Source organism: Sturnira hondurensis, unplaced genomic scaffold (genome assembly GCF_014824575.4).
Source record: "Sturnira hondurensis isolate 20B ecotype Veracruz unplaced genomic scaffold, ASM1482457v3 Scaffold0009776, whole genome shotgun sequence".
NCBI classification, from domain to species: Eukaryota; Metazoa; Chordata; class Mammalia; order Chiroptera; family Phyllostomidae; genus Sturnira; species Sturnira hondurensis.
The window spans coordinates 956,497-969,916 of record NW_028082407.1 but is presented as its reverse complement, the minus strand read 5'-3'; the positions used below and the strand labels follow the sequence as shown (position 1 = coordinate 969,916).

At 45.2% G+C, this 13,420-nt stretch overlaps 1 protein-coding gene across 1 annotated transcript; it reads right to left on the bottom strand.

Annotated features, from left to right (window-relative positions):
• Positions 1 to 9,345: 9,345 nt before the first annotated feature.
• On the bottom strand, positions 9,346 to 10,360 carry LOC118995083 (olfactory receptor 9K2-like). Its single transcript, XM_037057998.1, has one exon. It carries the CDS (start codon positions 10,358 to 10,360, stop codon positions 9,437 to 9,439), a length of 924 nt encoding a protein of 307 aa, XP_036913893.1. The 3' UTR covers positions 9,346 to 9,436.
• Positions 10,361 to 13,420: the final 3,060 nt, after the last annotated feature.

The window sequence follows — 13,420 nt, the reverse complement described above, 5'->3', positions numbered from 1 at the left end:
TATGTAATATTATAATATATCATAGATATACACATATATAGAGATTTTTTCTAATTTTCTTTTATTTCTTTTGATGAATATAGGTTCCGCAGCCAAGTTCCTCTTTGCTTTTGTTCTGTTGTTTGTTACTTAGTTTTATGTACTTCTTATCATTATTATTGGATTTTATCTGTTTTATTAATATTTCAGCCCTGGTCAGATAGCTCAGTTGGTTAGAATGTTGTCCTGATTTGCCAAGTTTGTGGGTTCTACCCTCAGTCAGGGCACGTGCAAAAATCAACCAACGAATGCACACGTAAATGGGACAAGTTCATCTCTCTCTCTTCGTTCCTCTCCCTGTCTCTAAAATTAATCAATAAAATAATATTTTAAAAGAGCTCACCTCTGGTTTTGTTGATTTTCTTTATTCTCATTTTGTGTTTTATTTATTTTTCTTTCTACTATTTTCTTTTTAACTCATTTTTGTTATTTCTTTATCTACAGGTGCCTGCAAAGAAAATAACGTCATACCTAAAAATGCTTTAATTTAATTCTGCAATTTGTATAATTTATTAGAAATAGAATTCCAAGTTCAAATTCTTAGGTATCCATTCTTCAAATCAGTCACTCTAATGTTCATCAGTATCGGTGGTATGCTCCCTTTGTTTTGAAGATTCCTGAATAACTGAATGGTTTTGGTTTATTCTTTTGGGTTTTGACATTTCTGTGGTAAGAGTGTGTGTGTGTGTTACGTAGTCTTGTAATGTTTTCATCAGTTAGGATCCCTGTAAGTCAGTCAAGTCTTTGCTTCCTAGGTCTTATGCTTCATCATTGTATCTCCAAATATTTCCTTCCTCAGATGAGGCAAATCTCAGGCACCTAAATACATTGCAAAGACGCATGATATGTATCAAGTAGAACCACTATTGATGGCCCAGATTCCTTGTCTAGGGTTCTTGCCTCCTCTAGTCTATTGTGTCAGCCTTTCACCTGTCACTCAGCCTGTGTCATGATTACTAAGGAATTCAGGAAAACAGTCATCACTGGTCTGGATATGAGAGCTGTATGAGCTGCCCAAAAAGCAGATCCAATTCCACCCTGGAGGGCCAACAATTTGCCCCCTGCTAACTGCAGCTATGGACTCTTTGACATAGTCCACAGGTCCTTGGAGAAGTCAATAACGTGAACAGCTCCTATTTCATTCATTGTTGTGGGACCTTCACCTGACGAGAAGAATAAAAGAAACACCTCACTTGTTAACACGCATATTCCCATCAAAAGAACAGGTCTCCCTTGCCCACATAATTCCCAGTAGATGCTTTCACATGGCACCCTGAGCCATGGAGGTTTTTCTGGCGTTAGAACCCATGATAGTACCAAGGACCGCTGAAGCAGCTTTCCAGCACCAGAAACTGCTGGTCAGCCTCCACTGTGTCACCGCCGTGCATCAGTTGCGGGGCCCAGAGACATGTCGGGATTGGAGCACAGACTACACTGGGCCCAGGCACTGGGCTAACTCACGCCTGACCGTAAGATGCCATGGCAACGGCGAGCCCCTGCACAGGAGCTGAAGTCTCGGAGCTCAGCCGGCGGCCACAGGCCCTCATTGAAATCACTGCTTCTTCTGATTAGAGCCAACCTAATCTTTTTGTCATGAGTCCCCCGTACCTCCCTGTCAGCAGCATTTACTTCCTTCTGATATATCTTTTCAACACCTTAGTCATCTCTCTTTCACACACAATGGCTGTCAGTTTAGTTTTAAAACCATCAACATCAAATGTCAAGTTATTTACAGTTACCAGTCAGCCCAACCTAACAAATTCATCCACCCTTGTGGCATGTCTTCACTTATTAAGGGAGGGCTCCACGAAGCTTGGCTATGTGTTTATATTGCTGCTTAAGTCATGACTGCATCCCCTGAAGAGTTGTTCAGAAACTTGTCTAGCAATTTAGCCAGGTTCTCTCAAAAGACTGACTTTTAAGAGAATGAAGAGAGAAGAATAAAATAGGAATGTATCTATGCCTTAGTTTCCTCATGGCAGCAGACGACATCTTCAAGAGAAAGGATACAGCCTCTTCCGAGCCCCACTGGCCCTGGATTTAGACAGCCCCAACTCCCAAGGCAGAGAGAGAACAGCTGGTCATCTGCCCGTCTCACGCCGCAGCTTTGACATTTTCATGTCTTTAAGATCTTGAGTTTTGCACAGTTCATCTCCAAACTGAAAGAGAAATAACAGATATTTCCCATTACTTTCCTTATATTTAAAGGGTTTTTTCTCTTCATTCAATAAAAAGAAACTAGAATTACCATGATTTAATTTACAAAATAAGCATACAAATTGTAGAGTTTTAAAAAACATGTTCACAGCGCCGCGCAGGCTCCCTGGCCCACTGAGTACCAGCAGGTGCAGCGCCGGTTGGAGGTCTAGGTGGGTGAGGGCAGGAGCGCTGGTGGGGCCGGCTGGCTGGGGTGCACGTGGGAGCCGTGGCTGCGGGGGCGGGGTAGCGCTGAGAACCAGCGGGCGGGAGGACCTGGCAGAGAGGTTGCAGCCCCGCGAGGGCCATGCCTGGAGCAGGGCAAATCCCGCGGGAGTTCCGGTTACCTTCTGCCGCTGCACTGGCCTGGGGATGGGAGCCAGAAGACAGCCGCTTCTGTCCTGCAGAGGCTTAGCGTCTGGGCCCCCAGCAGGACCTGCCGGAGCCCACTCAGGACACCAAGGTACAGCTCCTCCCCCTCAGCCAGAAGATGACCCAGCCCTCCGGCACCTCGGGCACCTTGTCCAGCACGGTGTGGTGCACACGCCAGACCCTCACCCCTGAGGAGGTGCCCATGGTTCCCAGGTGGGGGTCCTGGAGGCCCAGGCAGGCCTGTGGAGGCAGGAATGTCCATAGTCTGCCTCTAAGGGCCAGGAGAGGAAGGTCCTTCTGGCACCCTTGGTAGCCAATATGGGGGTTGGGGGCCAGTTGTTTGTTCCCAGAGTACAGGTGGGCCAGGCTGGCCCCTGACGTTCTCATCTTTGGGACCTGGAATCCCAGGATAGCCTGGCTGGCCAGGGGTCCAGGCACACTGTGGCTAATGAATCTGGTCCCCTCTCTTTCCGGGCGTGCCCCTTTCTCCTTTATGCCAGGTGTCCCCTCTGTCACCCTTCTCTTACAGTAGACAGGGACCACTGGACAGTTTTTTCCATGGGCCAAGATGGTACAGGGGGAGGTCCTTATACTGAGCCTACCCAAAGTTGGAAAGGTGGACAGGACCCCAGCAAGCCCCCAGCCAGCAGCATAATTGGATACTTAGAAGCCCTCCTCTCCCCATCCCCAGAAGAAAGGCATGTTTTTCTATTACATACTGAATTTGCATGTCTTGAAAATTGTTACATGGGGACAAATAAAAATGTTACTCTTTAGCTGGCGCAAACCTAATGCCTACTATTTTTAATAAGTATTTTGTCTTTTATAAAAAACATATTGACCTTAGCTTAAAGTTAAGTAAACTTATTTTTAACAAAATAAAGTCTTAAAAAAGTAACATATAAGCCACTAAAGTACTGAGAAATGTGAAGCTCTTCACTGTTTCTGTTTCCACAATTCCAGGTAGTTACCCTACTGTGCGTATGTTTACTTTACAGAACTGGTTAATTTTGCTTTTAATAAATATAAACCTGACATTTTTATATTTAGAAATGTTTGAAGTAGTTGGTTTTTAATCTCAAGTTTAGTTACCAAAATAGAAAAGGTATTTTGATACAGTGTGAATATATGTGTAATTTCTACATATAGTTTCATAATTTTTCTATTTAAATGTTCTTCAAGAACTGTGGTGTTAGTTTTTGTTATTTATAGTAATTAAGCTCATTTTGTTATTTATAGTAATTATTCTCATTTCCTTCTAAATACCTGATGGAAAGTCATATTGAATTTAGAAAGATGGACTATTTCAAATGCTGTTTTCCCTAGCCATAGAAAAACTGGTTATTCAAGCTAAATGGGAAATGAATATCTACAGTCTGTTATATGCTGACTGTTGTTGCTGAATAAATGATTTAATGATGTTAAAAAATAATACACTAGAAGGAATGAAAAGTAGGTTGGATGAAGCAGAGGATTAAATCAGTGATTTGGAAGATGGGCAGAAAAAAACACCCAATCAGAGCAGAAAAAAATAACAAAAAAGAATTAGGCTGTCTTAAGGAAACATTGGAACAACATGAAGTGCAGGAACATTCACATCAGAAGGGTCACCAGAAGAGGAAGAAAGAGAGCAAGGGACTGAGAACTTATTTGAAGAAATGCTGACTAAAAATTTCACCAAACTGGTGAAGGAAAAAGACACACAAGTCCAGGATGTGCAGAGAGTCCCAAACAAGAGGAACCAAAAGAGGCCCATGCCAAGACACGTCATAATAAAAATGACAAACGTTAAAGGCAAAGAGAGAATCTTAAAAGCAAGAGAAAGGCAGATAGTTACCTACAGCAGAGGTGCCCAACTTTTGGCGTGTCTGAGCCTCAGTGGAAGAAGAGTCATCTCCAGCCACACGTTAGATACACAAACACTAACAAAAACTGGTGAGCAAAAAAAAAAAAAAGGTCTGTGCATAATTTTTGTGATACCTGCCACCACAGACAAGCAAAAGAGTCCTCACATAATAACCCTAATTATGCAATGGCCCTTTTGATAAGCTTTTAAAATCATCGAGCAGGTCCCAAGTTTATGATCACTAATGTAGAAAAGGCACATATCTAAGTAATAACATGTCACTGATTTTTAAAAATATTTTTATGATAAAAGGGAAAGAAAAGAGGGCAACATTAAACCAGTGGGATGACTGACACTGTATCTGAGAGGCTAGCACATCAATATCCGGTTTGATGGAAGTGGTTGCGGTTCTCCGTGAGTTCTCAAGGCGCCTTCAGGTGTTCTGGTTCCAGTGCTACCCTTAATGTGGTTCATTCTTGAAAGCTGTTGCTCACACATGTAGGCGCCGCCGTATAGCGAAGACCTGAATAAGGTGTGATGGGAAGCAAGGGGTGTTTGTCTCTGGGAAGACAGGGCCTATAAAGTCCAGTAGAGACGCACAATCAGATGTTTCTCTAAGGTGAATGTCAGATTGCAGCTTTATGCATTCCGTTTGAAAACTGGCAGGTAACACATTTATGCTGATTGAAAATGGAGTTGCAAATATAGCCAAATATTGATTCTTTTTTCAGAAATCAGTTTTCAAACTCTTGTGTCAAATCGAAAAACAAGGCTGCATCGTTTTTGCTGTTCACATGACTGTGTTTAGCCAGTGTATCAAAATGCATAAAATTAGATCTGCTCAGGTGCTGATACCCCAAGGGTTTGGAGAAGGTAGCCCCGGGGTTCCGGCCACAATGGAGACATAGGTAGAAACGCTCTACTTCCTTGCACAACCGAAAGAAGGACAACATCAAGTTTNTGCTGACTAAAAATTTCACCAAACTGGTGAAGGAAAAAGACACACAAGTCCAGGATGTGCAGAGAGTCCCAAACAAGAGGAACCAAAAGAGGCCCATGCCAAGACACGTCATAATAAAAATGACAAACGTTAAAGGCAAAGAGAGAATCTTAAAAGCAAGAGAAAGGCAGATAGTTACCTACAGCAGAGGTGTCCAACTTTTGGCGTCTCTGAGCCTCAGTGGAAGAAGAGTCATCTCCAGCCACACATTAGATACACAAACACTAACAAAAACTGGTGAGCAAAAAAAAAAAAAAAGGTCCGTGCATAATTTTTGTGATACCTGCCACCACAGACAAGCAAAAGAGTCCTCACATAATAACCCTAATTATGCAATGGCCCTTTTGATAAGCTTTTAAAATCATCGAGCAGGTCCCAAGTTTATGATCACTAATGTAGAAAAGGCACATATCTAAGTAATAACATGTCATTGATTTTTAAAAATATTTTTATGATAAAAGGGAAAGAAAAGAGGGCAACATAAAACCAGTAGGATGACTGACACTGTATCTGAGAGGCTAGCACATCAATATCCGGTTTGATGGAAGTCATTGCGGTTCTCCGTGAGTTCTCAAGGCGCCTTCAGGTGTTCTGGTTCCAGTGCTACCCTTAATGTGTTTCATTCTTGAAAGCTGTTGCTCACACATGTAGGCGCTGCCGTATAGCGAAGACCTGAATAAGGTGTGATGGGAAGCAAGGGGTGTTTGTCTCTGGGAAGACAGGGCCTATGAAGTCCAGTAGAGACACACAATCAGATGTTTCTCTAAGGTGAATGTCAGATTGCAGCTTTATGCATTCCGTTTGAAAACTGGCAGGTAACACATTTATGCTGATTGAAAATGGAGTTGCAAATATAGCCAAATATTGATTCTTTTTTCAGAAATCAGTTTTCAAACTCTTGTGTCAAATCGAAAAACAAGGCTGCATCGTTTTTGCTGTTCACATGACTGTGTTTAGCCAGTGTATCAAAATGCATAAAATTAGATCTGCTCAGGTGCTGATACCCCAAGGGTTTGGAGAAGGTAGCCCCTGGGTTCCGGCCACAATGGAGACATAGGTAGAAACGCTCTACTTCCTTGCACAACCGAAAGAAGGACAACATCAAGTTTAAAAACAAAAAAACCAGAACTGCCAGATAGTCAAAGTTCATGGAAGTCCAACAACCAAGGAATTAAAGAAACATTCATCCAGACAGAGACGGAGGGGCAGAGACGGGCCGCCGAGGCAGGGAAGGTGCACAGCCAAGGAGGTGGCTGGTGGACCAGCTGGTCCCACAGTCGTGGGCCGATAAGCTGGGAAGAACCACTGGGAAGCAGGACAGACCGCAGAACCCAGGGTTTCAGCGTGGGAAACTGAAGACTCAGAACCTCTGGATGTAAAAGTCTGCGGGAGCTGTGCCAGTGGGAGAAACGCGCGGGATCACAGGAGAGTCCGTGGGAGAAAAAGCTCCTTTTCCCTATAAGATGGATCTAGCAGCGCTTAGTTGTCTTTAACGCCATTCAAAACAAGTTTGTTGGGCTGTATTGTGACAGCCGTCATACCAGCGTGCATTTAAAAAAGGCAAAACTGGTGAATTCTCTGTAGCCATTTTTATATTAAAGATGGAAGAAAATATGCAACATTTTTGGCCTATTATGCGTTATGATTTCAAGACAGGTGAAAACGCGACTGACATGCAACAAAAGGGTTTGTGCCGCGCATGCGGGAGGTGCCGTGAGGGATGGAACAAGTCCAAGCAGTTGGCGAATTTCCGTGTTGGAGGTTTCTCGCTGGACAATGCCCCGTGGTTGGGTAGACCAGCAGATGTAGACAACCATCAAGTTGAGGCATTATTTGAGAACAAGCAAGGTTATACCACGCAGGAGATAGCTGACATAATCAAAATATCCAAATCAATAAAGTTATTGGTGAGACAAAAATGTGTCCTATATTTTACAGAAAAAATCACGTGGATTTTTTGGTCGAGCCAATATTTAAAATCAAAGCAGAAGATGTGAGAAGGGCACAGGAAACCCTTTGCTGGTACATTAGAGACGTGAAAGGAAGGGAAATCTCTAAGGTTGGACAAAAAGCAAAGTGGAGAAACACGTTTCTTTTGCATCGGTGGGTGGGTACCAGGTACCCACCTTCCCCTCCCCTTCCCCGCCCCACCCCCGTCCCTTCCTCTCCCTCTCCCCCTTCCCTTCTTCCATCCACCCCTTCTCCCTCCCCCTCCCCCTCCATCACAGCAGCCAATCCTGGCAGGCGAAAGAGTGTGTAAAGAGGGCAGGTGAGTCCAATTTTCCCCAGTTGGTTTACACTTGTATGGATAAGCTTATACACTGTTTCTAATTCTTATCATTTTAAACAAAATGCTCCACCAAGTGCCTTCATTTATAGTGATTTAAGTGTATTTGAGTATCTAATTCGGGTAGATTTGCAGAATTAGCTTACTTAAATGAAGATTTAGCAAAATTTACCTTGTGGTAGAGGTTACCGAACTGCTCTGTCACATTTTTAGGACAGATGCGTCATCTTTCTATCTTACTTTGATAACAAGGATGACTTATGTGTCTGCAAGCGTGGCTGGATCGGATCTGCGATTCCAGGCCTGGGTGGGAGACCAGGCCTGTTTCAGGACGCCTGGTCACAGAGCGACCTGGAGAAGGATGACTGTGGATGTTCATTCTGTGCTGGTGAAAGAAAGAAAACTTACAGCACAATTGTCTTGTAAAAGTATTTATTATTTAAACCTGGTTCATTTATTTGTGTTTTCATTTTAATTTTTCAATTACATTTATTTATTTAGTTTCTTCTTGGAAGAAATTTAAAAGGAGAGAATCTGCCATTAGCACATAAGATTCACACGTGATTTAAATTATCCATTTGGAAGCCAAAGCTGTTGGTAATTTGAGAGCATAGTTATTTTAACATTACTACCATTCAAGGATTTCATTTTCCTCGTGGACCGTTTCTTTACTGTGGTGAAATACACATAAAATGCCTTTTCCTTGCCTGACTGTTCTGCCTAGAACTCAGCACTGTGCTGAGTAAGAACGGCGGGAGCGGGCGCCTTCGTCTCGGTCCTGATCTCACTTAGGGCCATTCCCAGGCTCTCACCACGCACGGTCACAGCTGTGGGCCTTTATCATGTTTGGACGTGCTCATCCTGTGCCCGATGCGTTGCAAGTTCTTATCGTGAAAGGATGGTGAGTTCTGTCAAGTGCTTTTATCGCAACTCTTGGGATATGATTTGTGTCTTTTATTTTGTTATTATGGGATAGTGTGTTTATTGACTTGCATGTGTTGACCGTTCTTGCATCCCAGGAATAAACCCCACCTGGTCGGAGTGCATGATCCTTTCCACGTGCTACTGAGTTTAGTTTGCTAGTGTTCTGCGGAGGATTTTTGCCTCCATGTTCATCAAAAATATTCGTCTATAGTTTTATATTCTTGTAGTGCCTTTATCTGGCTTTAGTATCAAGGTAATGCTGGCCTTATACAATGCCTTTGGAAGTATCAACTGTTTAGGGGTTTTTTAAAAGATTTTTGTAACGACTGATGTTAATTATTCTTAAATATTTGGTAGAATTCACCAGTAAAACCATCTGGTACTGGGATTTTTATTGTTTGGTGCTTTTTAAATTACTGTTTTAAGCTCTTTATTTGTTGTATATCTGTTCACATTTTTTTTAAGATTTTATTTATTTTTTGATAGAGGAGAAGGGAGAGAGAAAAGGGAGAGAAATATCAATGTGTGGTTGCCTCTCATGCGCTCCCTACTGGGGACCTGGCCCACAACCTAGGCATGTGCCATGACTGGGAATCAAACCTGCAACACTTTCGTTCACAGGCCGGCACTCAACCCATTGAGCCACACCAGCCAGGGCCACATTTTCTAATCCTTTATTACTAGGTTTTGCTAGGTTGCATGTTTCTAAAAACGCATTCGTTTCATCTAAGTTAAGTTTCAGACTAATATGCTTAATATGAGAAAACAGAGTCTAGTGGGATGGGGCAAGTAGCTTCTTCAGGGCCACCTGCATGTCCTTGTTCCTCAGACAGTAGACGAGAGGGTTCAGGCTGGGTGTTAGGATGGAGTAAAACACAGACAGCAGTCGTCCTTGAATGGGAGAGTGTGGAGAAGTAGGTCTCAGGTAAGCAATGCTCCCAGTGACGTAGAACAGAGCAACAATGGTGAGATGAGAGGAGCAGGTCGAGAAGGCCTTGCCACGGCCCCCCGCAGAGTGGATCCGAGCGATGGTGGAGATGACGACGACGTAGGAGGCGATGGTGAGGCCTAAGGCACTGAGAACGATGCACCCGCCCACTGCGAATCCCACTTCCTCGTGGATGCGGAAGTCGCTGCAGGAGAGCTTCATCAGGGGGGAGCTTTCACAGAAAAAGTGGTCAACCACGTTGGGCCCACAGAACGGGAGGGAGAAGGTGTTGGCGGTGTAGAAGACGGAGTAGAGAGCTCCGCTCAACCAGGCCATGGCCACAAGCTCCGCACACAGCTTTCTACTCATGATGACACTGTAGAGGAGGGGCCTGTGGATGGCTAGACAGCGGTCGTAGGCCATGGACGTGAGCAAGAAGCACTCGGAAGCACCCAACATGACAAACAAAAAGAGCTGAGCCACACACTCCCAGAAGGAGATGACATTGGAACCCACGAGCGAATTGGCCAGGGCCTTGGGGATGGTGACCGAGGTGTAGCACATGTCCAGGAAGGACAGATTCTGCAGAAAGAAGTACATGGGGGTGTGCAGGCGGCCGTCTCGGGTCACAGCTGCGATGATGCACATGTTCCCGAGGAGGGAGAAGAGGTAAATGAAGAGGAAAACCAGGAAGCTCACGAGCCTCAGTTCGGGCTTGTCTGAGAAGCCTGTGAGAATAAACTCAGTCACGCTGGTCTCGTTCCTCATATCCTTTTCAAGTCAGAGGAAGAGAGAGTGAAGGGACAGTCAGGAGCGTTGTGGTCTTCGTGACAGTGCGAAACACGTGATCGCAGAGTGGACCGGAGAGGTGGCCGCAGTGAATTGGGTCCTCGCGGTGGTTCATGAGTCCACTCCCTCCTCTTTCCCCTCCTGCTGCTTCTCTGGGAAGTCTGAGCAGTAACAATTCCAAATAAATGAAAGAGAAAAAAACACGTATTTATTAAGACACTGGTTATATGCACACATCATAAATAACAAGCTTTGAAATGATTTACATTTCTTTTTTAAAGATTTTATTTATTTATTTTTAGAGAGAGGGGAAGGGAAGGAGAAAGAGAGGGAGAGAAAGAAATGTGTAGTTGCCTCTCGCACACCCCCCACTAGGGGGACCTGGCCCACAACCCAGGTACCTGCTCTGCCTGGGGATTGATCCAGCGACCCTTTGGTTCTCAAGCCCACGCTCAATCCATTGAGCCATGCCAGCCAGGCTGATTTACATTTCTTAATTACAAGATGAACTAGTCTCATTCCCCCATTAATTCCCTTCTCAACAACGGCTGCATTCACTGCAGTAGGTGCACGGAGTCCGTGGAAAGAGGGTAAACCAGGGAAATGGCAGTGACAAGAAAGCTCGCAGAGACTGAGCAGGTAACCTGAGCATCTGAGCAGGTTAGGAGCTGGTGGTTATGGGATCATGAAGGGTTGCCTGGTTGCAGTTTTAGGTATTGCGGTGTCAAATCCTCAACTTTTTTTTCAGTAAAAATAAATGCTCTAATTTTAGCACAAATGTTCAGTGAGAACAACAGTGCTTGGGTCTGGCCCGGGGCTGCTGTGGCTTGCAGGACTGTATTTAGTCCCCGAGGCGTCCCTTGCAGGAGAAGCATTGCTCGGCTGGGGTCTGGAAAGTCTCCATAAGGCAACTTTTTCTGGAGAGGCACGTGAGACCGTGCCGTGAACCCCGGCAGGCAAGGGGCCTTGTCTCGGGACCTGCCAGGACCAAGCCAGCCTTTGCAGGCAGGCAGCCCCGAAGTGGCCAGGGGCTCCCCACTCGCCCTCCCCCAGGCAGCAGCAGTGGGACCCTCCCAGGACTTAGCACCGTGTGGAGCGAAGGGCTCCGGGCTGAGGCAGGCAGCCCACAGGCCCTCACGACTCGAACGAAGGGAAATCGTTCCTTGGAACTCGAGAAGTTGCCACGAGTGTGTGCCTAATGCAACTGTGCTGTAAAAGCCAGCTGGGACCAGTGCAAATCTGATTTTTAAAACTTCCATTTAAATGTTCTTTCGAATGTGTCTGTCACCTCTACACCTTTTATTGTGTATACATACGGTTTGTGTTGTTATAAAGTAAATTAATTTTAAAATTAAAAAAAATTATCACTCATGATAAAATATTTTTATGACCTAAATATCTCGATCAAGCTTTGTATGCAAAAAAAATTAAGGTTATTTCTAGGGATGGGATATGTCTTTCTCCAAAGTTAAAATGAATACCGAATACACTCTAAAAAATAAAATCTGGCCAACATGACTGCAAGAACTAACGGAAGAGTTCAATTGCATCAACCGATTTGCAAAGATGTGAAGACACAAGCAGAGAATGTCCGCTGGGGCTGCCGTGACAAAGCAACATGGACAGGGGGCAGGGGCGGGCAAACACGAGACCGGTGTTGTTTCACTGCTTGGGAGGCTAATGTCCTCGGTGAAATGCCAGCAGGGTCAGCCTCTCCTGAAGTCTCTATCCTTGGTTTCTATGTGAAACAGGATGGGAAGAAGCCAGGAAAATCCTTAGGCAAGTGGAGTTAGGAAACGGAGGTAAGAACATTAAACAAAGCCAGACAATTTGAACCTCAAGATGTTATCTTCTCCAACCAAGCACACTTGCGAGCAAATGGCTTAAACTTCTCCCCAACCAGAGAATAAACAGCTTAAATTGCGCTGAGTGGGAGGATAGAGAAAGGAGACCCAATTAATGCCATTTGTGACAGCTAAACCCAAGGACAGATGAAGTCGGGGGAGCAAATTACGAAAACCGAAGAGAGCCAGGCAGACCCGAGAAAAAAGTGAAGCAGCCAAGCTGACCAGGGAGTCGTGTCAGGCTCCGTCCTGTCCTCATCTTGATGCACTGGCATATTGAAAACGCTCCTGGAAAGCTGATCAATATCCTGCTGAAACCCTCCCCTAAGGTTCCGGCCCACAGAGGAGAGAGAAAAAACCCTCAAGACAAAGCACACCAGCGCAGGTTCTCTCTAGAGCATTCCTGTGCCCCTCCTCCGACATGAACTTCTTCCAGTCTCCTGAACTCTGAGGGGCCCTGTGACACTTGTGGCCAGAGGAGCAGTGGGCGTGGCAGCCTGTCCTGGGCCAACCCCCGACTCATCTCCAAGGCCCCCTCTTCTCTGAGTCTTCTAGAGAGCCAAAGAAGCCCAGCCTAGGCTCCGGCCTATTGCTTTCTCCACCCTAAGGCCTTCCTTTGTCTCACTGTTCACAGCTTCTATGATGTCTTCTCGATGTCACCTGGGCTCCCGTGGTGATGTCTTTCCTACATGACATCAGGAGCGCACAAGCCACAGGCTGGCCTGCAGCAGACCCACTCGGGGCCAGGCCCCCACCCAGTGACAGAAGGACACCTTCTCCCTGCGTTTCTCACCATGGATTTGTCTCTCGTGTGTCACATTCTCTCTTCTTAAAAGGACAGAAATCATAGTGGCTCTGAGCCCAATGCAATGACCTCATTTGAACTTACTTTTTTCTTTAAAGGCTCTTTCCCCAGGTTAAGTCACATTCGGAGGTCCTGGGGTTAAGGTTTCAACATAGGAATTTTGGAGGGGATACCATCCAAATGATAAAAGCCAATAAGAAAAATAGCAGATTGAAGGGAAGGGGAGGGGAGCTGCTGGGAGGATCCCTCCATCTGCAGGGACAGTGTCTCTTGGGGAGAGAGAAGACAGACTTCCTCGGTCACCTCAAGTGCCCTCAGGCACCTTCCTGGCAGGAGTTGCTCCAAGTAACAGGAGCAGTTCTCTGGTTGACTCTAATGTCCCCTCAGTGG

Coding starts and splice junctions, on each gene's coding strand:
- LOC118995083 (XM_037057998.1), bottom strand. CDS start 10,360: ATGAGGAACGAGACCAGCGTGACTGAGTTTATTCTCACAGGCTTCTCA.